The sequence below is a fragment of the Eretmochelys imbricata genome, chromosome 7 (assembly GCF_965152235.1).
Source record: "Eretmochelys imbricata isolate rEreImb1 chromosome 7, rEreImb1.hap1, whole genome shotgun sequence".
NCBI classification, from domain to species: Eukaryota; Metazoa; Chordata; order Testudines; family Cheloniidae; genus Eretmochelys; species Eretmochelys imbricata.
Window position 1 is genome coordinate 26,353,916 of NC_135578.1, and position 21,738 is coordinate 26,375,653.

Here is a 21,738-nt window from a genome sequence, read left to right on the forward strand (position 1 = left end):
TCTGAACTCAGTTAATTATGCTTCTTAACAAGGCCCTTTTTAAGCTTAAAATCCGGTGTCAGTGGGGTTCTTCATAAACTTGTTAAACTGCAACAAAGGTCAGTTAGAAAGGAGCTTTCCTGTCATACTGTTATCCCCTATGGTTGCAGAATCAGAGGACTGAACTTTTACAGCATCAGGCAGTCCTCCTTAGGTATGGTTATCCTTCTCCTTTTTTTGTGAAAGAATATGGACACATTCAGTAATATAGTGTTTTGAAATAGAAGAGATATCTGTTCATAAGGAATACTTGGCTGAAGTCTTTCAGACACTCTGGCACACCTCAATGGCCCCATGATAAGGGGTCTCATCCAGTTCACTTCCCCCCCCTTCCTAGTAAGCTGGGAGAAGGAGACTTCTTTGCCATCCTTTGATTTGAGGATTAAATTTCTCCTTTACAATCATTTGGGACTCTAAAGTTTTCTTCACAAACTGACATGCTAAGTTTTACTTCCTCCTCAAGCGAAATCTTGTCTTGTCGCTCCTCCTATAAAGAAGTAGATTTTGTGTGAGCTGCATGTGTTAAGCACCTCTTTATTCCCCTGGAGGGAAGTGAGAGTTAATATTCAAGTTAATATTCAAAACTCAGGTTGTCACACTGCTCATATGGATCATCATCAGCGCCTGGGTTAGAAATTTCCATTTAGATGATTTATAACATTAATACCACAATGGACTTGTAAAAGGAACTGTAATCCTTTTTAGTTTCATCAATCAGGAAGAAATCAGTGATGTCGGCAGTGAGTTTCCTCTTTGATGCCAAAATTTCCAGCAGAAATTATGGCATTTACAGTTTTTCTTGTAGAATCCAGGCACCTCTGCTGCATGCTTCCTGAACCTTCTGGAAAGCAGTGTTCATTGGGGCCACTTGCCCCTCCCACCCGCTCTGCATCCCAGAGGATTCTGTGGGTACGAAAGAGGGAGTGGAGCCAGTCACCCCTTTAGTTCCTTTCTAATCAGCAAATGTTCAGCAAGCTCAGATAGCACATAGTGTCCTCAGTACTTTACTTATAGTTTTTTCTTTTCTCTTTTTCTGTCCTTTTTGAGGCAAATTTAAGTTTATAGTTAGCTGGGTTTTTCCTTTTAAAAGGTGAGAGGAGATGCCTGTACAGCCTGGGCTTTGTCTGGGTTTGCAAGAGTGGGCTGAATAGCGTACTGTTGATGGGGAGAAACTCTTGAGGCCCAGTCTGCTAAGTTGGCACTTGAATATATCTAGTGTCAATTTTGAAGATTGTCCTGCTGGAGGAGGTTTGGCTGCTTCTCACATCCCTGCACAAGGGAGGCATCTGACTGGCTACTGTCAAGGTCTCTGGGTCTGTACAGGTTAACCTAGGTGATGTTGAGGTGTGCCTAAAGTGGCTATCTCACAGTTAGATCCAATTTACAACAGATCTGGATCTGCAAAACCCAGATCTGGCAGCCAGGCGTGTATCTGGGAGCTACAAAGCTCTGATCCACAAGAGAGCACAGATCCAGAACTTAAAAAGTATACACACCCACTATGTATGGATCTGTGGCTGATAAGTATGTCTTTGGATTCAGTGTCAAAGTCTGAATCCAGATTCAGAAGTCAATATCAAGAACTGCCAAGCATAGTTATCAAGAAGGGACTGGATCTGTGCTTTTACTGTTGTCACTTGTCTAGTGGCTCTGTATCACTGAGGCCTCTGACCTGCCCAGATCAGTGGGTCCATTTCTGATACCATGATCTTTGCTGAACTACTTGCCTTACTGATTCTGTGCCGAGCTTAGTGGTGATATGAGCAAGCATCTCAGTGTGGAGACCCTCACAACTCTGCACAGGGGGCGATATTTTATAAGCTGCTGATCAGATTGTTGGATCCGTGTTTTAGGATCATGTTTTCACATTGTGCTTCCTATTTGGCCATTTTCAGATGCGCACACACTTGATGCCCTGTTTGCTTGGGAGAAGGTTTTCCCTTTCTGATGCTCCATCTATCAGACCCTCCCGCTGTAGGCAAAAAGACGAGGATGGATCTTTTCTTAGACTCTTATTGTCAGAAATTGTAGATGCCAATTTACTTGGTTCCAGAATTGTCAGTTCCATTGATTCTGGGTAGGAACAGTTAAGGTTCTTTTGGGCTCCCTGCTCAGACCTAAGGACTAATTAATCTTCCTAAGGCCAGGATTCCTTATGAGAATCAAGCTGTTGAGAATCTGAAAGGCCAAGAACTGATGACAGGATCAAAGGCTCCCTTTAAATGTAAGGGTACTATATCCATCTCGGTTCTATCGATTCTTAGGTTCATGGGTGTGAAGATTTTTTCCTATGCAGCCTCTGGAAGAGAAACAGGGTTCAGTGTCACAAGATCCATCTGATGCTCCAGAATGGACTGCCTGTTTTCGGGATCTCTTTGAGTATGTCTACACTGCAATGTAAACCCAGGGTTTGAGCTCAGGCTCAAGCCGGACCCCTTTCTGTCTATGCACAAATTATGCTAATCCAGAGCTTGAACCCAGGGTCCCAGATGTAGTGGAGGGTCCGAGCTTGAGCCAAGCCAGGACCCAGGATTCAAGCCCTGTTGCTTTGCAGTGTAGATAAAATCCCCCTGGACTCATTCTCTGGGAGTCTGCCAAAAGTACTCCACAATCCAAAGGCTGACTTTTATTCCACTGGACAGTCAAATTTGTTGGATAGACAAGTTTTTCCACACTGCACCATGAACAAAGCATATTTTGGGAGGGCGCTAGGAAGTCTAAAATATGGGTGGTTGGATTTGGGCCTGCATAATACAGTGTAGATATGGAGCACTGGGTTGGGAGCCTGTGTTCAACAATTTCTAATCCGGGGTTACAAATGAGTGCAGATGCTCACCTCCTAGTTTAACAAACCCAGGATCTGATAACTTGAGTGCTACTAAACCTGGGCTTACATTGAAGTGTAGAAATGCCCTTTGTAACACTCAAAGGCAAAAGAGAGAGAGCTGGAATCCTTTTTTCTTCAGGGAATTAAAGGGCACATTGCCAAGGTTCTCTAGTTGGATTTAGAGCTGTATGTTAGGGGCTGTGAGAACCACTCACTCTAGTTAATTCTCAGTGAAGCCTCTGACTTCAAAATGTTTTAACCTCCTAAAATTGTAAAGGTAGCAGAGGTTTTTGCTCTTCTCTGATCTGCAGGAATCATGCTTTCTGGGAATCCCTTAAATCAATCTGGAGAAATACAACAGAACATTTTCAGGCAGCATCTGACTCCCTCGATTGACCTCTAAAGCATCTAGCCTGTGTTTGAGGCACAGTCTTCTGAGACCCATTATGACAGATTATTGGGTACCTCCATTCTTTTCAAGAGGATGTTATCCAAGCTCTACTGTTTAAAGAACAATTAGAATATCATATTTTCCCCTTTTCTGAATAACTCAGCATAGCTAGGAATAGTGTTGTTAGGAGAATTACAGCTCAGTGACTGAGGCAAATTTACCATTAGCATTCACTTGAATTTAAAAATGAATTAATTTAATCTCTGCTTATACTCCTTTTGTGTTCACTTACCACCAATGTTTCAGTGATCGCGTTTACTTTCATGAATGCGTGTGTAAGTATCTGCAACGGAAGTGGTGTATTTTTACATAGAAAGGGACACTAGTTGACGCAGCAGGGGGAGAGAGTTACTTTGGCACAGCGGAAATTAAACGAGTCAGAAAAGGATCTGACTGCACCCCTCACAGCTAGTTCCACACATGCAATTACTTTGTAGGAAGGTGATGAGAGAAAATTAAATTTAAACTCTCTACTCAGCCAGCAAATCTTACAGAAGCCTAGTTTTACTAGGAATAATGCCTTGGGCAAAATCTGTGTGACCCAAAAAGGCAAAGGCTTACAATTTTCTAAAATTCCCTAACATCAGGAGAATATATAACAGAAAACTGTTGTGCTAGCCTAATTATTCAGTAATGTCAAAAAGAGAGAAGATTAATTGTTTCAGCTTCTCATAGTTATTGATTTACATCTTTTAAAATGCACTAATCAACACTCTCTTAGCACATGTACTTTTAAAAAAACACCAAGAACATTTATGAAATGGCATAATGACAAGAAATGACTCTCTCAGACATCAACTTCCCCTCCAACTTAACCCCTCTCAACTTCCACCTCATGCAGGATGCATCTGTTCTCCCAAGGCTTTTATGGAGCAAAATACCTTGACAGTCCTTGAAATGAGCTTTGTTAGTAGAAGGGGAGAAGTAAATTCCAGAGTCAAGGATGAATCACCGAGAACTTCCGCTTTGAAATAATGAAAAATACTATTTCTCTATAGTAGCACCCATAACAAAGTAGTTACTTTCCATACATTAAGAAAGAATGGTCCCTGCTCTCAGGAGCTCACAACCTGAGGAACAAGGAAGTACTGCATCTCTTATGACAGATTCTGCTGTTAGATAATTTCTAGTCCTATTTCAAGACCAGGGAGGTAATTTAAGAATCCAACATATAATCTCCCTCATTTAGCAGAGTTAAGCCTGCAGTTAATGTCTCCACTGATTTGGTGGAACTAGAAACAAAAGAGAATTTCAGCTTTTATTGTATTTTTAAAAATAATTCTGTAGCCCTTCCCCTTGTAAATTAAGACTTGAAAATGTAGATCAGTCTCTACAGCTGAAAGAAATGAGCAGCTGGGCTCTACTTTTGCAGTATTTGGCTAGGGGTACTTGAATGGTCTCTCCACACATACATCTGATGCAACATGACACCGTTAAATTCTCATCTAGCTAATCGTTTCTGAAATAGTTAAACTGGCCTTCTGCATAGAATTGTGATAATTGTGGAGTAGATTTGGGGATCAAGGAGGGAGGGGGCCCCACCAATAATTAAATGTGGTGGGCACATCCAAAAATTCTGAGATCAGCTGTGGTGTCTGTCATATCCTCATCCGAAGAGGCAGTAATAATATAGATATGTTTTGGGGGACTTTGCAAGAGTCTGGGGAATGACTATTATATTAAATTGCTTCTTGTTGCATGGGATCCTGGAATACAGAAGAATAAACAGCCCTTTCTGTTAACAGATAAATATAACAGGCTGTGTGGAATGATAAATATATTTACAAGTTATGGATGGCCTCAAAACCAGCAAGTTACACACTGTGAGAGTTGGAAGTCTAATTTAAGAGACTACATTTTGACATTATCCCACCTGTGTAGATGGGGATTATGCAGAGCTTCTGTTTAGACTGCAGTATATGTACACTGGGTTGAGACCGCATGAGTCATCAGGCTTTTTCCCAAAGTAGGGCATTCTGGGATAACTATGGGCTGCTTTTCTATACAAGGCCACAACCGTCCATGAAGTTCACTTCAGTGGGAATAAAGGTAACAGACAGAACAGAGAGTCTCTGAGCTGAGATTTGCAAAGTTCTGCTTTGCTTGCATGGTTCAATCAGAGTGGTAGGGGGTAAAAATGGAGAGTCGTTTTGTATTCCAAGAAAGATTTCTTGTTTTGTATCTGCTTTGTTTTTGTTTTGTTTTTTAGGTTGGGTAAAACATCCCAGATACTCTATTTGCTTTCCGTGCATTAGCAATGATTAATTTATCTATTGCCTGTTGAATAGTCAGGATATTTATCCTGCACCCCAGACTGAGAGATGTGAAGGGAAAAGGAGTTAAGAAAATAATTGTGTACAATGATATTTATAACTTCGTACCACAGGAAAATGTGTGACCAATGATCTGCATGGTCACAAAGAGTGTGTCTGAAAAGCAGGGGAAAGAAATAAGGAACTTGCTTTGTGAGCCCTTTTGGAGAAGGTAGAGCACATCCAGGCAGCAAGTCACTGTAGCTGCATTGTGGGGAGCTTCGTCAGTCATGTTTAATTTGTGTGTTTTGGACCAGATTATGGTACGGTGGATGTGACAGAGCTGTTGTTGTACTTGAGTGGTGATTGTCCATGTGAGTGAGGGAGTGGTGCCTGGATGCATTATGCTTGCATAATCCAGGAAGAGAGAGAATGGGCCAATTGTTGGCATAACTCCATTGAAGTTAGTGGATTTACACCATTTGAGAATTAGCACAATGCTTTAAGGCACCCAGAAAGGTACACGCTCGTCAGTGGCTTCTGCAGCATCCTCTCTCCACTCTTTTGCACAATGAGTGCAGGCCATCTCGTTAAGCCTGACTCTTGGGAAGGAGAGCCTGGGGTTCCTTGTGGTAGCTCTAATTCGGCCCATTAATTTTTATTATGATTTTTTTCTCCATCTTGTAAATGTCACTATAAATACCCTATCAAATACAGACAAACCAGCTCCTTATAGTATACCTTTTAGAGAAAGTATCTCACTGCAGACCACATTTACAATCATTGCCTAGTTTGCAATGTAAAATTACATACTGTCAATCAGAGAAATATTGACTGAAGATACAGTTCTAAAGGGCACAGATTAACAGCTATTAATTCACATTCTTTTAAAAGTATTTACATGAACGTTTGCAAAATTAATTATGTAACATTACATTATATGAAAATGGTCTCTTGGTATTTAATTATTGTTCCCCATTTCTCTTGCTAATATGCAATTGTATATGCACTGAAGACATACTTTTCTATAGATATTCTGTTCCTTGTTCAAAATGAATTCTATGGGGAATCAAGCAGGAGTTCTGACTCAAGCATTTTGTTTGGAGTAACTCGTGCTGTTCTTAGAGAGAGAAATATATTTAACTTGGTGATTTCGTATGTTGCACTCATGTAGTGACTCCCCACATCAGTGTGTCAGTTTCATATTTACTTAGACACATGTTGAAGACTGCCTATTACACTCTTCACAAAAATTAATGAATTAAGCCTCCACACAAGATGAGTAATATTTCTATTTTAAAGATGAGTCAACTGAAGCACAGAGGGTTGAACCAGATTTTCCAAAGTGTGTACAACTGACTTGCATGCAAGCAAACTCTCCTGCACATACTTAAATTCCTGTGCAGATCCCTGGATATGTACATACAGTAGACTTTGTGTGAGTACATTTGGACAATTGAATAAACATGCCCTAGCAGGACAATGGAGACTCCCTGGAAAGGCTATTTATTTGTTAATGACTCTTCCCCACTACCCCCTGTGAGACAAAGGAGTACAGCATGGCTGGGACATGAGGTCCCATACTGGGACTCATGACCAAAACTGTGCTTATAAACAGGAGGGCTTCTGTGTGTGCTCGAGCAGAGAAAGACCAGAATATGACTGGGCTGGAGGAGATGGGGTGCAGAAGAATCCTGAACTTCCTGGAAAACACTGGCTAAGATGCAAAGGACATGGAGGGGTGAGGAAGCTGAGGCAGGGTCTTGTGTACAGGTGTTTATTTTTCTATAGATCTGTATATCTCTTGTGCTTTCTCTGAGAGTAAAGTGTGTGTGTGTGTGTGTTTAGAAATTCCTTTGCAGTGTGCGTGTTGCTTTCCTACGCTGTCATGTAACTCCCAAAGAGAAAAATAGTAAACCAGAGAGTCCACAAGTTTAGTGGAATACTGGGAGCATTCAGCAGCTACTAGAGAGGCTTGGGAGAGCTGCCACTAATTTCAGGGCCTAGGTTATTGAACTGTGGGGTCCCCACTGCCAAAAGAGGTGTCAGACATGAGGTCTGCACCCGAAACCTATGCCAAAGAGACATGGCTTAAATTGTGCCTAGCCTCAGCAAGTCCAGAGCATGTGGAACCCAAGATTTGGGTCTGGTACAGGAGTACCTTTGAGCGTTCAGGAGTGGGAGTTCATCAGGGCCATAGGATCCCCAATTGCATCCGATGAAGTGAGCTGTAGCTCATGAAAGCTTATGCTCAAATAAATTGGTTAGTCTCTAAGGTGCCACAAGTACTCCTTTTCTTTTTGCGAATACAGACTAACATGGCTGTTACTCTGAAACTACTCAGAAAATGTAAATGTTAATTCCTTTGAAGTTTACCTCCACTAATATGGAATCTAGAGTCTGGCTTCCCAAAGCGGGAGAAGGTCCCGGCTTGTGTCCTCAAGGGGATTCAGGTGGGAATTGTGACATAAAGAGTTTGAAAATGGTTAAAAGCTGAACCTTTGAGGAGACTGGAGACCCCTGAGGGTCTGCAAAAAAGCAGGCTGTATCAAGACTAAGTTGGGCCTTTCAAACTACTTGAGGGAAATATGAAGCTTAGGTAAGACCGTATGCCTTTAAGCTCTTGTTATTTAACACTTTTACTCTGTTGGTTATGTTACTCTGGATAAACAAGTAATACTTTGGCTTGAACAAGCTGTGTTGTGTCACTGCATTTATCAACTGGTCACAGCTCCTGGAGAGAGCTCTCTGTAGCAGGGGCCAAACAGTTGGATCTGCTGAGGAAAACACAGTTGATAAACAGGGGGGTCCTGTAGTATAGTAATCCAGTGTCAAAGCAGGATCATGTTCAATTCTGAAGAAGTGTAGGCCTGTCATTTGAAAGAGGTGCTCATGGAGAGAATGAGAAGTCAAAGATACAGCTTACCCCCTGAACCAGTATACAGGCCCATTGCCTTTATAGAATAGAGATTTTATCTATTTCCAAGTCCTTTGTTTAGGTGCATTTTGCTGTTGTGACTAAATTAGCAACCTAATAAGTTTTCAGTAAAAGATTGGTATCCCAACTATTTATAATCGTTGACCTCAACTATTTATAGTAAAATAATCTGAAAAAGCGGCACTGTTGCCATTTTTTATTGGTACTTGTTATATATAAAGGTAGTTGATATCCATTGGTACCTTTTTACATTATTAGTAAATTATACACTATTTTAGCATGAATCAGTTCAGTGCATTGACACAACTTTATGGAAGAGCGTTGGGTGTGAGGAATTTAATTTCTATTTGTTTAAAAATAAAATCGGAAGGTTATTGGAGACAGGATTTTCAAAAGTTAAGTTACCAAGATTGATAGTTTTGTAAATTGGTTTTAAGTATTTTGAATTTACAACTATCATTATGTTGCAAAATAACATTGACTTTGGAATGACTTACTTCCTTTTGCAGTAATTCAGAAAATATTATGACAGCTATAGTTTTATAGTGAGCATAAAAATCAGTGAGGTAAGTTCAATGAGGTAAGGTTAGTGTTGGAAGTTTTATTAACAAAAAGTTTAAGTATTAACACATGAGTTACAATTCTCTTGTGTTTTCTGAAATTTGCTGGAACTGAACTGAACATTAAATTCTGAACTTTGGACAAGTCACTTAAAACCACCTAATTTTAGTGCTAGAAGTAGCCAAAAATGTACATATTAATAAAATAGCTTCTTTTATACAGTTGGCTGCATTGTTAATCCGAATATGATCAGAATTCCGTGCTGCAGATGATGTAAAGTCCAATCTACACTGTGTTTCAAACTGACTGAAGGAATGATTTTTATACTCGATTTAAACTCTCTTCCATCTAAGCCAATTTCTAATACTATTTGGCCACCCAACATTACTTTCATGGGGAGGGCATGATAACCAAGCAAATTTTGACCTAGAGGAGAGTGACAGGAGGGTCAGCCTCCTCTGCAGCATGAAGAGCCTGCTGCCAAGTTGGGGACCTTCACTAGAGGAGGGGTCTAGCTAGAGTCTGCAGTGGCAGAATGGGAGTCATTCATGCAGTGTCCAACCACTGCCCCACTGAGAAACAAGCGGGGAATCACTGGAAAAGTTAATACATCCTGCCTATTACACTGAAAGGGGATTTCCCCTCCCTTGCCCTACAGGATGGAATTCATCTGGTGGGATTCCCATGAAGAGAACTTTGTGGAGTTTCCTTTTCTATATACATGCAGGGAACAGTTTGGCTATGTGTTTACAAACTGTGTTCTAGCCTAGATCTCAGGCTGTCCTCCCTTCCTAAGTTAAGCGAAAACTGAGTTAACTGCCATACATCTCTCCCCCTTCTGCCAATATTCCTTAAGTATTTATTGTTTAAGTATTAAAAGGAGGATACTAAATCAGATTACATCTCTAATCAATAAACAACTCTTTAAGATTAAAAGAATTGCTGAATTAAAAATTCAGCGAGGTCTGCAACTACAGAATTTAAACTTAGCACTCAAAAAGTAAAATGAGTGCTTCTGATTTTCATACTTCAGGGACGCTGGCATATAGCAAAAGAGCTGAGTCAGCCTGTGTCACTTAAATTAGGAGGAATCTGTTGTGATACACACTTCCAGAAATACCTAGATATGCTATGACAATTAAGGGAGTGTTGATGAATCCTATAAAGCATATCAAAATATCTCAGTAGGAAGAATTTTTAACTTCTTGTAAATATGTTAAAAGTTTAATGCAAATATGGGTATTGAATGTATTTTTTTAAATGATAAAATTCAAGCGTTTACAACAGATCTTGATCCTGCATCTTCCTGTGTGAGGCAGATTACTGTGCTCCTGTAGAGCCTTATGGAAATCAGTTTGTGTGTGTGTGTGTGTGTGTGTGGTGTCTATATGGGGATAGGAGTCCACTCACATGCAGGAATTTATGGGATTGGAGCCATATATTATAAAACAGTATATGATACATTGTGATACAAATCTCTGGTGTTTACCTGTCACAAGGATCATGTCCTGGGTAACATGGATTAGGGAACTGCTGTGCAGAATGGGGCCATTTTAGCAGGCATAGTGCATAATTTTTTTGTTAAGAAGAAATCTTCACTTTAAAACATTTTAGGAACCTGTTTTTCTGAGATGATCCACCTGGGAAATGGTTAACCATCTCACCAACCCGTCAGGAATTCAGCATCTGAAAACTGCCTGAGTAGTAATAAATGTATCCATTCTACATTTTCACATAGTTCCATATAGTAAAAGTATAATATTCAATTGCACAGGATTCAAGTATCTGCAATTTTGCAGCAGGGAAAAATTCTTCTTTTAAATGGGTGTGTTGTGTTCCTGCCTTTTCTTTTGAGAAATGGATGTGCATTCAAGTCCACAATTTAAGTTTGTATTTGATACATTCTGTTTTGTAACATTTGAATCTTTAAAAATATGACAGGCAAATATGGTGGGAATTTAGTTTTATTTTATGGTTAAATTTCATTTAAAATATAGGGCAGAATTTTAAAAGAGCATGAAAAACACCTTTTGTGCATGTACAACTCAGGTCTGTGTGTTTACAAGCGGATGAGCACACACAAATTTCTGATGGGGGAGGGGGCATTTCTTAGTTTATCAGATGTGGCACCCCTTAAGGCTGCTGCACCAACTGCCCATGTAATGAGTGGCAGCACAGAAGTGGAGCAGGATCTGCAGAGCTGGCACAGGAGGGGACAGAACAAGGGGAAGAATGGATAGAACCGTGGCTCTGTCCCCCTATGTGCTAAGTAGGGTTGCCAATAGTTCCTTACTACAAGGGAGTCCAGTAATTTTTCATCTTTGTACAGCAAGATTGGGAGTTACTGAGTGCTGCAGAAAGAAGCAAGAGATACTCCTGGTGAATGTATTATTTACTATTTATTATTTGTTTATTATTTATTAATGATAATTAGTAATATCGGGAGGAGGGATGGGATGGGGTGCTAAGAAAACAGTCCCTTATTTTTTAAATACAATGTTGGCAACCTTTGTGATAAGTGTTGATATTCTGTGCCAAATAGAGACCTAGCTGAGTTTAGTCTCCCTTGCTCGCTAGAGCAATAGATGGACTGAGAGGGAGACTCTCACTGCCTTTTATTCAGTAGAGATCATTATCTCATGATCTGGTCCATAGCATTGGACTTGAAAAATCAGGAGTGTATTGTTAACACATTAAAAAGAAAAAATATAGCCAAACCTCTGTCTTAGCAAATATTTTTTAATTGTGGTGTTAAAATAAGTAATTCTTACCAGTGAAACACAGCATTGCTTCTGTACATTTTATTTCCTAGCAGAACTCCACAACCTTTAAAGCAGTTTCATAAACAATATATATATAATATGGCATACAAGTTAAACATTTAACAATGAGGTTCTTCCAAAAATAGACATCACTAGTGGAACTGGACATGAGTAGAGGGCGTTGGCATGAAGACTAATAAAGTTTCACTTTTAATGTGACATTTTTTGCTGTTTACATGAACTTTTCCTTTTTTTTTTTTTAAAGTATACCCTAGTATTGAAATGTTATAGAAGTGTTGCATATTGCCAGACCAAATGACAGATTTTAATGTATTAAATTTATAAATTAATGTATTTAATGAAATAAGTAGGAGAAAAATAAGCTAGACAAAAAATAAAAAGCAGTCTACTTTGTACAGTGGTCTTTGAAAGGCGTTTGTGTATGAGGTATCTCATCTGATTTTGCTCTCTTTTTCTGGGAAGAGATAATGTTCTCTAAATTGCCAAGTTTTATTAGTAAGTGAACTGCCAAAGTTTGAAGGGGGTGGGGGGAGTGAAGAGGGACTTTGAGTGAAAAAACAAAGAGAGGGTTCTTGTGTACAAAAATTGCTTATATATACGCGCACATGCATCTGATGCTGTAATATGAGCTACATTCCAGTTATTTTTTGATCATATTTAAAATGCAGTTAGGCGGAAGAGGAAGAGGTGGACAGTTTTTCATAGCATGCTGCAGTAAGTTGTTTTTGTTTTTTTCTTCTCTCCCATGATTTTGTGATACCATTTTTAGGGAAGATAAAGATAATTTGTAACCTCTGAAAACCTACCTGGGTGTATACAATACACTCTTTTGCTCCTTAGCTTCTACAGAGCATGAAGATGATTTAACAGCTTTTGGTTTCACACCATTTGGAGGTTCAAATTTGACATATGAAATGTCATTCTTGCTTAGTACCAAGCTGATGATATACTCTAAAAGGTTGAATGCAGTTCAGCTGAGATAGTTTAACTTTCTGAGAAATGCAAACATTTTGGCTCATGATTATTAAAGGCTGAGAGAAAAATTTAAAAGCAGCGGAAATGACTGATCAGCATGATCAATTTTCCTGCAAATGCCATATGTATGCCTGTGAATGGAAAATAAATCCATATTTGCAAGGCCCTACACAGTATGTGTGCCAACTCACTCTTCCCAACTGACTGCCCTTCTGAATAGGCTCGCGCAGAGCACCGATCACAGGGACTGACTGCTGCTGCCTTTGTGTGATACAGTGAGGATCACCTGCTGACCCTTTGGATATAGGCAGACAGCAGAGCATTAGGCATAGGACTACTCACCACTGGGAGAGTAAAGGAAAAAGTCCTAGAGGTGTGGTAGAACACCTGACAGAATGTTATTTTTTCCCCCTGCCAGCCTTGGGAAGAAGGAGCAGCTACTAACTTGAACTGCACCTCCTCCCCTGGAGAACAGGAGTGGAGAAAGCTTGAATGTGTGTGTTAAGTTCCAGCACACATCCCCTCACCATTTTCTTTTAGCTGCCAGAAGGGCGACGGGGATGTTATAGATGGCATGTAAATTGTGTACTTTGTCTAATATTCTGCTTTAGATCTGCAGTGGACTTTCTGTCACCTGCAGGTTTTAATCTGAGCTCTCACACGTGCTTGTATGTAAAGTGCCTAGCATACATTTGGAGCTGTATTGATTAAAAACTGGTAATAAAACGCACAGTTTCTGCACAAAGAAGAACAGGGGACATTGAACAGGGTGTTGGCAGGCAGATGTCACTGCATCAGTTATTCTTGGATCATGTTTTCAAGCTTTTATTTGCAACCATTAGAGATAGAAACTTATTTTTTTCAAAGTGAAAGCTTGAAATACTGTCATAATTACCTGATCCCAACAGCTGGGAATCTAGGCACAAGTTTATGTTTAAATCTATTCCTGCCTTGGGCCAGATCCTGCCACTTATGGAAGAGTGTAATTAATCTCAATGAAAGAGCCTTTACATGGGGAACCATGATCTGCTCACTTTGCAGTGTACAAAACGCCTATGGGCCTGAACAGAACACATCACTGTGATAAGGTGCAAATATTCTGATGGACTTGAGCAAGAATTTAGCCATTACAGTTTTTAACAAGAAAAATAATACTTTTGGAGGTTTGGGTTTTACCTTAATATTGTAGAAAGCCGTAAAGTGTTCCTTACTGTATCATGTGTGGAAGGGCAATTTGCAGTATCACAGTACATGTGCTAATCTAAATGTAATTGGACTGGCCTAGCAGTTAACCACCAAATGAGAGATGGAAGGAAGGAGGCCATGGGCCTATCCTCTTTAACTCTAGCCAAGAGAGCAGGCTGTCTGCAGAGGGAAGTGTGTGCTGCACCCCTTGAAGCAGCCATAGTTCCACTGCACAAGTAGGAACTCTGAGAGGTACCAATTCTGATGTTCAGAGGTGCTGAGCAGCTTTGGCTCCTGTTGACTTTGTGTGAAACTGCTAATGCTCAGCACTTCTGAGAATCAGCCTCATTACGCCTGTCTGAGGAGCAACACGCTTAGAGCTCCTGCTGCAGTGATGCCTCTCATCCACTCAGTCGCAGGCTAGTGCCTTAAAAAGGCACAATAGATTTGCTCAGGGCAACATAGCAGGTCTCCTGGGTTTTTTTGTTTTGTTTTAAATGTCACTTTGAGGCTTGCATTTTATGCTGGGTGGACTGTAAGACCTATTACTGTTATGTTCTTCTTATTCAAAATCTTCATAAAAAAGAAAAGAAAAAAAAATCCAATAAACTATAGTGTAAATCTTTTTCGCAGTGTATAGAAAAGCAATGAGCCATTTTAAGAGCAGGAAGAACACGCATCCTGAGATTCAATAGATCATCTAAATTGGTCCCAAACTGAATTTTAAAAATGGCTTTGCAAAGACTTTTGTTCAGAACAAATTTAGCATTACAAAACTCACAATATAAATCAAAATAAATCAGATTTCTTTGCAGATTATTTTGTACTCTAACAATGTGCAGTTTAACCACTAGAAATAAAGGTTGATTGATTAATATACATGACCCTTTCTGACTAAGCTTATTGCACTGCTTAAAAATGCCAAAATAACATTTATCATTGTTACTTAGTGCTAGCTTTTTTATTGTGAATTAAATTTCTCATATTTCAGTAAAATGTTGATTTAACTCCAAATCCACCACTTTCTGGTGTTACAGATTTTATATTTGAAATTTTGGATTTATAAATCTAAAATTTCTCCCTGCTGGAGGGAGAAGTGTTCTAGGACTACACTGCCATGTACTATAAAAGTATAATAATGCCTTCTCTGAGTGGAACTTACTGCTTAACTTAGCCTGGTGAGATCCATTTAACACAGACATTGGATGATTTCAGGGATCAGCCATAGAGAGAAAAAAGGGTCCAAATTTTTTTACCTTCATTCAAGGAGTATTGCATGTGCCATTGGCTTTATTCTTTGTATCATGGTGTTTTAATCTGAATTCTCTAACTTCCAAGTAGTGATAATGTCAGTGTATTGGTGGACTACCTGCAGGCTCTCTCCACCCCAAAATCGCCTCTGCTTTCCAAACTGTAGACAGAGACTGTCCTCCCTCTCCAGAGGACAAAAAGCAGACCCTGAAAGTAGGCATATAATACCATTTTTGGCATCTCCTTTCCCATTCCAGGAGGGCCCCAGCTAAAAATTTGGGCCTAGTAGCCGTTCTTCTGGAAAAACAAACAGAAATACTTCAGTTAAGAGTAAATTGTTTTTATTTCTGTAACCCATGCTTGGCTTTGATGGGAGTTTGGGGTGTGCAAGGAATGTAGAATTGAATCCATAAAGCTTAGCTCTAACAGTGGTTTGGTTTTATTGATCTCCAGTGGCATTTAAAAAGGAGGAATTTCTGAAGAGGAACTTTTGAATGGATTTATGTTAGATGATCAAATTTTACGTTCAGCTAGTCTATCTTAAATTTTTGTGGCTATAGATTTTTCTGTGAGCTATTTCATGATTGAATACGTGTATTATTTTTTAAAAATTAAACTTAATCACAAGAAGACTACAAAAAAACTGTTTTAGCTATTTTGAACTAAAAATAACAGAGTAGGGAAGAAAATGCCTTTATTCTGTTCTCCTGGCCAAAACTTCCCCTCCCCATCTCTGCCGCTTGGTTTCTTCTCACTGCAGCATAGCTAGTTCCATTTCAGTGCAGCAGTATGCATATAGAGGGAGATGTTTCAAGTGATCATTCAAGGAACCAAGCGTGAATTGTAACTCCCATTTCAGTAATAATGGTTACAGTTAAGTGTGTATTAAAGTGCTTTGCTTAGTTAGGGCTTTGATGAGGATTTAATTGATTTTTGTGTGTTTCATTTTAACAATATGATTGATAAAGAAAAAAAGTTAAACACCTGGGCTTATCTCCCTCCCCCACTCTTTGGTTTTTGCTTCAGTGCAACAAGCCCTTTCTGTAACAGTAATGCTTAGGGTAGAGAAAAAAATTGAGATGTATTTAATGGGTATACTTTCCATTTCAGTTTATTTTCTGTTATTTCTCTTTTCCAGTTCTGCTTTATCTACTACACTGTCTATGCTACTTAAGCACCATCTTTTACTGCATTTTCCAGCGGAGAGATGTTACTTTTGCTCTTTCCATTTTTGCAGAAATGGAAAACTTATACATGAATGTTACTGAATGTCAAGCTCAGCACAGCTTACACAGTGTATTTTGGATTCTTATACTCTACAGACTTCAGAGTAGCAGCCGTGTTAGTCTGTATTCGGAAAAAGAAAAGGAGTACTTGTGGCACCTTAGAGACTAACAAATTTATTTGAGCATAAGCTTTCGTGAATTAAACAAGGGGAAATACATTTACTTTTTATAATGACCCATCCACTCCCAGTCTCTATTCAAGCCTAAGTTAATTGTGTCCAGTTTGCAAATTAATTCCAATTCAGCAGTCTCTCATTGCAGTCTGTTTTTGAAGTTTTTTTGTTGAAGAATTGCAACTTTTAGGTCTGTAATCGAGTGACCAAAGAGATTGAAGTGTTCTCCAACTGGTTTTTGAATGTTATAATTCTTGACATCTGATTTGTGTTCATTTATTCTTTTACACAGAGACTGTCCAGTTTGACCAATGTACGTGGCAGAGGGGCATTGCTGGCACATGATGGCATATATCACATTGGTGGATTTCCCCTTGTTTTATCCCCACCCCCCACTGTTCCTCAGACGTTCTTGTCAGCTGCTGGAAATGGCCCACCTTGATTATCACTACAAACGGTTTCCCCCCAGCCCCCCGCTCTCCTGCTGGTAATAGCTCACCTTAAGTGATCACTCTCGTTACAGTGTGTATAGTAACACCCATTGTTTCATGTTCTCTATGTATATAAATCTCCTCACTGTATTTTCCACTGAATGCATCCGATGAAGTGAGCTGTAGCTCACGAAAGCTTATGCTCAAATAAATTTGTTAGTCTCTGAGGTGCCACAAGTACTCCTTTTCTTTATACTCGATAGTCATTCCAAGGTTGGATCTTTTCAATCTTAAATTATTCAGTGTTGGATCATTTAATTCTTTTGTTCCATGTACAATGCAGCATATTTAAATCCTATATTGTTACATTTTGCAGTATTAGTTATTATAGCCCTTATTCATTAAAGCGCTTAAGTGGTTTGCTTGGTTGGGATGGAATTTCTCACATATATTAACTTAATCACATGCTTAAGTATTTTGCTGAATCTGGGCAATTATTATTATTTTAAAGAAGCTGTGACAAACTGTTTTACTTCAAATGCCTTTGATTATCATAAATCGTAGCCCAATAAGAAAATTTCAAACACAGTAAAGCCTGATTGTTGATGGTATGGATAGTAACTATGTCAAGTTTGCATACTACATCTTAGTGCAGACTGTGCGCTCGTACAAAGAATGTCCTGTGGACCTCTTCCCCTCCCATCCACAATGGTGTAGCCCAACTCCTATTCCACTTGTTAACTATGCAATATCCCTGTGGCAACTACTGTAGAGCAGTTGTTTACATAGAAATGTCACATGAGAAAAGCATTAACATATTTTAACTGTGTAGTGCCATAATAATTTAGTCCTTTTTGAAAAAGTCACACTGTCTTTTTGCTCTTCAATCATCCTCTTCCATCTTTTCTGTCCCCTCTCTCCCCCTGGCATTGGCTTGTCTGCCACCCTGGCCCTCTTTCCTCTTTACAATTGTATGTACTTCCTGTCTGCTTTGTCCCAGTCTACAGTATATGTACTGCCCAGTGCCTGGTTCTCTACTTCCTGGGACATGCTGCCTAGCCACCTGGTCATCCCCTCCCATGCTTACCCTGGTTATGGTGCCTGGTTACTTTGCTCCCTTCTCCACTGGACATTCCTTCCCTGTTGATTATTCTGAATAATGCGTGTCAGCTTCAATCCAATTTGTGCCTGTGGTCCCTGAAGATGGCTTCATTTTTCCTCTCTTATTTCTGATGTAGACAGGTGGCCTTGCTTTCCCCCTTCTTTCCAATGCTTTTACAAATATCCAGACTCCTAACTGCTATGAAAAATCTAGCTGCCTGTAGAAACAGCTGTACACAAGTAGGAACCAGTATCACATGACCTACCAATTCTTTCCAGATCACCAACAAGTGCTCTGCTGACCATATTCTGACAACTGTTTCAATATGTATTTTTATCTTACTAATACATTCCACCAACAACCTATGTTAAAAGAACAGCAAAGTTGCATGGTTGTGTATTCAAAAAGCAGAAAATGACACAGTTAAAGTTGAATATGTATTTTCCTGACTCTTGGGGTGGTTACTGGTTTAAATTTAACACTCTATTAATAATTTGGATGGAATTTCATAGTTTGTTTTTGTTTTGTTTTTTACAAAGAAATACAAAAGAAAATCCATAATATAGAACAACTTGATTAGATACACCTCACAAGGACTTGAGGAAAGGACCTTTCTCCTTCAGATATGTTCAATTTTTATCTTACAAGATTTGCAGTGGATACAGGAAGTACTCTTATACTTCATTTATTGAGAGCCTTACAAGATGATGTACCTTGAAGAAGGTAAAGGCTCCTGTTGAAACCTCATTATTCAGTGGCACCTTCACTATTTCACTCTACAGATAAAGTACTCAGGTATTGCATAGGCTGGGTACCCTCCCTAGCTGTGTACTTCATGACTTCAGCAAGAAAACTCAAAGTAAAATGCACTGCATGTTCATGTACTATTTTCGATGGACTATATGTTTATCAAATCAAAATGAACTTTCCTAGATCATTCATAAGCACCTCAATTTAGTTGAGGCTGTTTTAACATCAAATTTCAACTTAGTACTCCGATCTTTACTGTTTTAGAGTTTTTAAACAAACAAAACACCACCACAACTCTAAAGGATAATGTTTTAATGAGGGAGTATATTTATTTCATTCTCTTAAGAAAACAAAACCAATTTTGGGCAGAGAAAATCTTAGCCCAAAAATTGAAGATTTCAGATGCAACAGAAAATGGTTAAAATGGTTAAAATGGAAAAGCTTATGTAACATTAACTATTATTCTTTCCTTAAAGTCTCTCTGTTTCATTTATTGACTACAGGTTGATGCCTTGAGATTACGACTGGAAGAAAAAGAAACATTTCTTAATAAAAAAACAAAACAACTGCAAGACCTCACAGAAGAGAAGGGAACCTTGGCTGGAGAGATTCGAGATATGAAAGACATGTTAGAAGTAAAGGAAAGAAAAATCAATGTCCTTCAGAAAAAGGTAAGACTTCTAACAAAATATGTTGTAAAATTTGTGAGAAACCAGCAAGAATATGTATTCATTTATTACAGTGTACTGCCTTTAATGTGATATAAAACATAGGGACTAAGACTGCAATCCTTACTCATGGAACTAGTTCCTACTGACATGATTTGTCCTATTGACTTCAGTGGGACTATTTCTGTAAGGATTATTTACATAAGTGAAGGTTTTGAGATTGGGCCCACCATCTGCAATTATTACATTCAGTATAGAGAACACCATATGAAGTAATGTGAAGTTAAGGAAAAAACTCTTTAATAAATTCAGATAAAATTCTTTGACTTTCAAAAAAGCCAGATTCTTTTAGCCTTACTCACACTGAGTAGCGTCACTGAAGTGAATGGGACTGCTTAAGGAATAAGGTACTATTAAATGAAAGGGTGACAGAATGTGGCTCAAACTCTTTCACTTTTTATACTACACATTTTAAAGATTTGAAAAAAAACCTAATTAGAGAACCTAAATTCTTTGAGCTCTTATATCCTGTGGTTTGTGTATGCAAAAATCCAAGAAACCAAAGATGCTCCCCCAAAAGGGGAACAAATGCCATCATGACTCAATTTATTCCCCCTCCCACCCGCCCCCCAAATTTGTAAAAAATAGCAAATTTTCCACAGATTCCACTAACTCACTTTACTCTATTTGGGAAGTTCGCCTTACCTTAATACTGTCCACTCTAGGGAAGGAAACCTTTTTGGAATGCTACTAGCATAGCGCTGCATCTGTTCTATGTACAGTCTCTCCCTATATAAAATGAAAGAAGAAAGAGAAGAAAACACAAGGTCCACTAGTATCTGGAATCAAATATGTTTTAATGTATATTTTTAAAAATAAAAATAAATTCACTTTCAATTTGTAGCCTATCAACAGGTCCCTGCTCAATGTTTTGTGACATACATACATACATATGAATGTATGTATAGTATGTCTAAATGATACACTTCTTAAAACAGACTGTTGCTAATTATAAGAACAAAATTAAAAGCAAACCAAATATATCCTTCTCCAGGATTCCTCCGTCTTTAGAAGTGAAGGGTTCATATGGGCTGCATGTGGCTCTATTGAAGGTTGGCTAGATGTAGATGCTTGAGCAATGCAAGATGTACTTGCATTCTCAGGAATTGAGAACATTGTCCCTGTAGGCCCAGGGAGTAAGGGACTGAGTTCAAGACCAGAATTTGGATCCTGCCCTCTGTTTTTGTTTTATGAAATTCTTTAAGAAAAAAACAAGTTGAGATTCTTGGATATTCAATTCTAGTTTGTAACCTTGATGATGTTGAAGATATCAAATCTTAAACCTCTCATTGATCCTGGACTGAATATTATTTGTTCTGGGCCTCAAATGAGGATAATTTTGAAGAGGGAAAAAATGTTATGGCTTGTGATTAAAAAAAAAGGGGGGGGCAATTATTTGAAGCCGGTCAGAGGTTTGGAATATGACTAAAATTAGTTCTGGGAGATACAGATCTCTAGGCAGAGTGCAGGACAGGTGGTCAAATGGGTTTGATAAATGTAATTTGTCACAGAAGTATCATAAGCAAATTAGGGACATGTGGTCTACATGAAATTACTATAAGGTGGGTGCATAACTGGTTGGTTGAAAAACTCTAGTTATCAATGATTCGCTTTCAAACTGGGAGGGCATATCTAGTAGGGTCCTGCAGGGTCCATCCTGTGTCCAACACTAGTCAATATTTTAATTAAGGACTTGGCTAATAGAATGGAGAATGTGCTTAAAAATGTGTGGGTGACACTAGACTGGGGTGGAGTTGCTATCGTTTTGGAGGACAGAATTATAATCCAAAAGGACCTTGACAAATTGGAGAATGAACTATCAGAAATCAACAAGATGAAACTCAGTAAGGACAATTGCAAAGTACTACACTTAGGTACTGAAGACAGGACAAGAAGTAATGGGTTTAATCTGCAGCAAGGGAGGTTTAGGTTATATATTAGTGTAACCTTTCTGACTGTAAGGGTAGTTAAGCTCTGAGCAGGCTTCCAAGGGAGGTTGCAGAATCTCTGTCACTGGAGGTTTTTAAGAACAGGTCAGGCATACACCTGTCAGGGATGGTCTAGGT

General features: G+C 38.9%; 1 protein-coding gene across 1 annotated transcript in view; it reads left to right on the forward strand.

Annotated features, from left to right (window-relative positions):
• Positions 1-21,738, forward strand: part of ERC2 (ELKS/RAB6-interacting/CAST family member 2) — a 658,083-nt gene that overhangs the window by 321,387 nt on the left and 314,958 nt on the right. Inside the window, exon 13 of the mRNA XM_077822546.1 lies at positions 19,448-19,615. Coding sequence (XP_077678672.1) covers positions 19,448-19,615 — 168 coding nt within the window. The remainder of the gene's footprint in view (positions 1-19,447; positions 19,616-21,738) is intronic.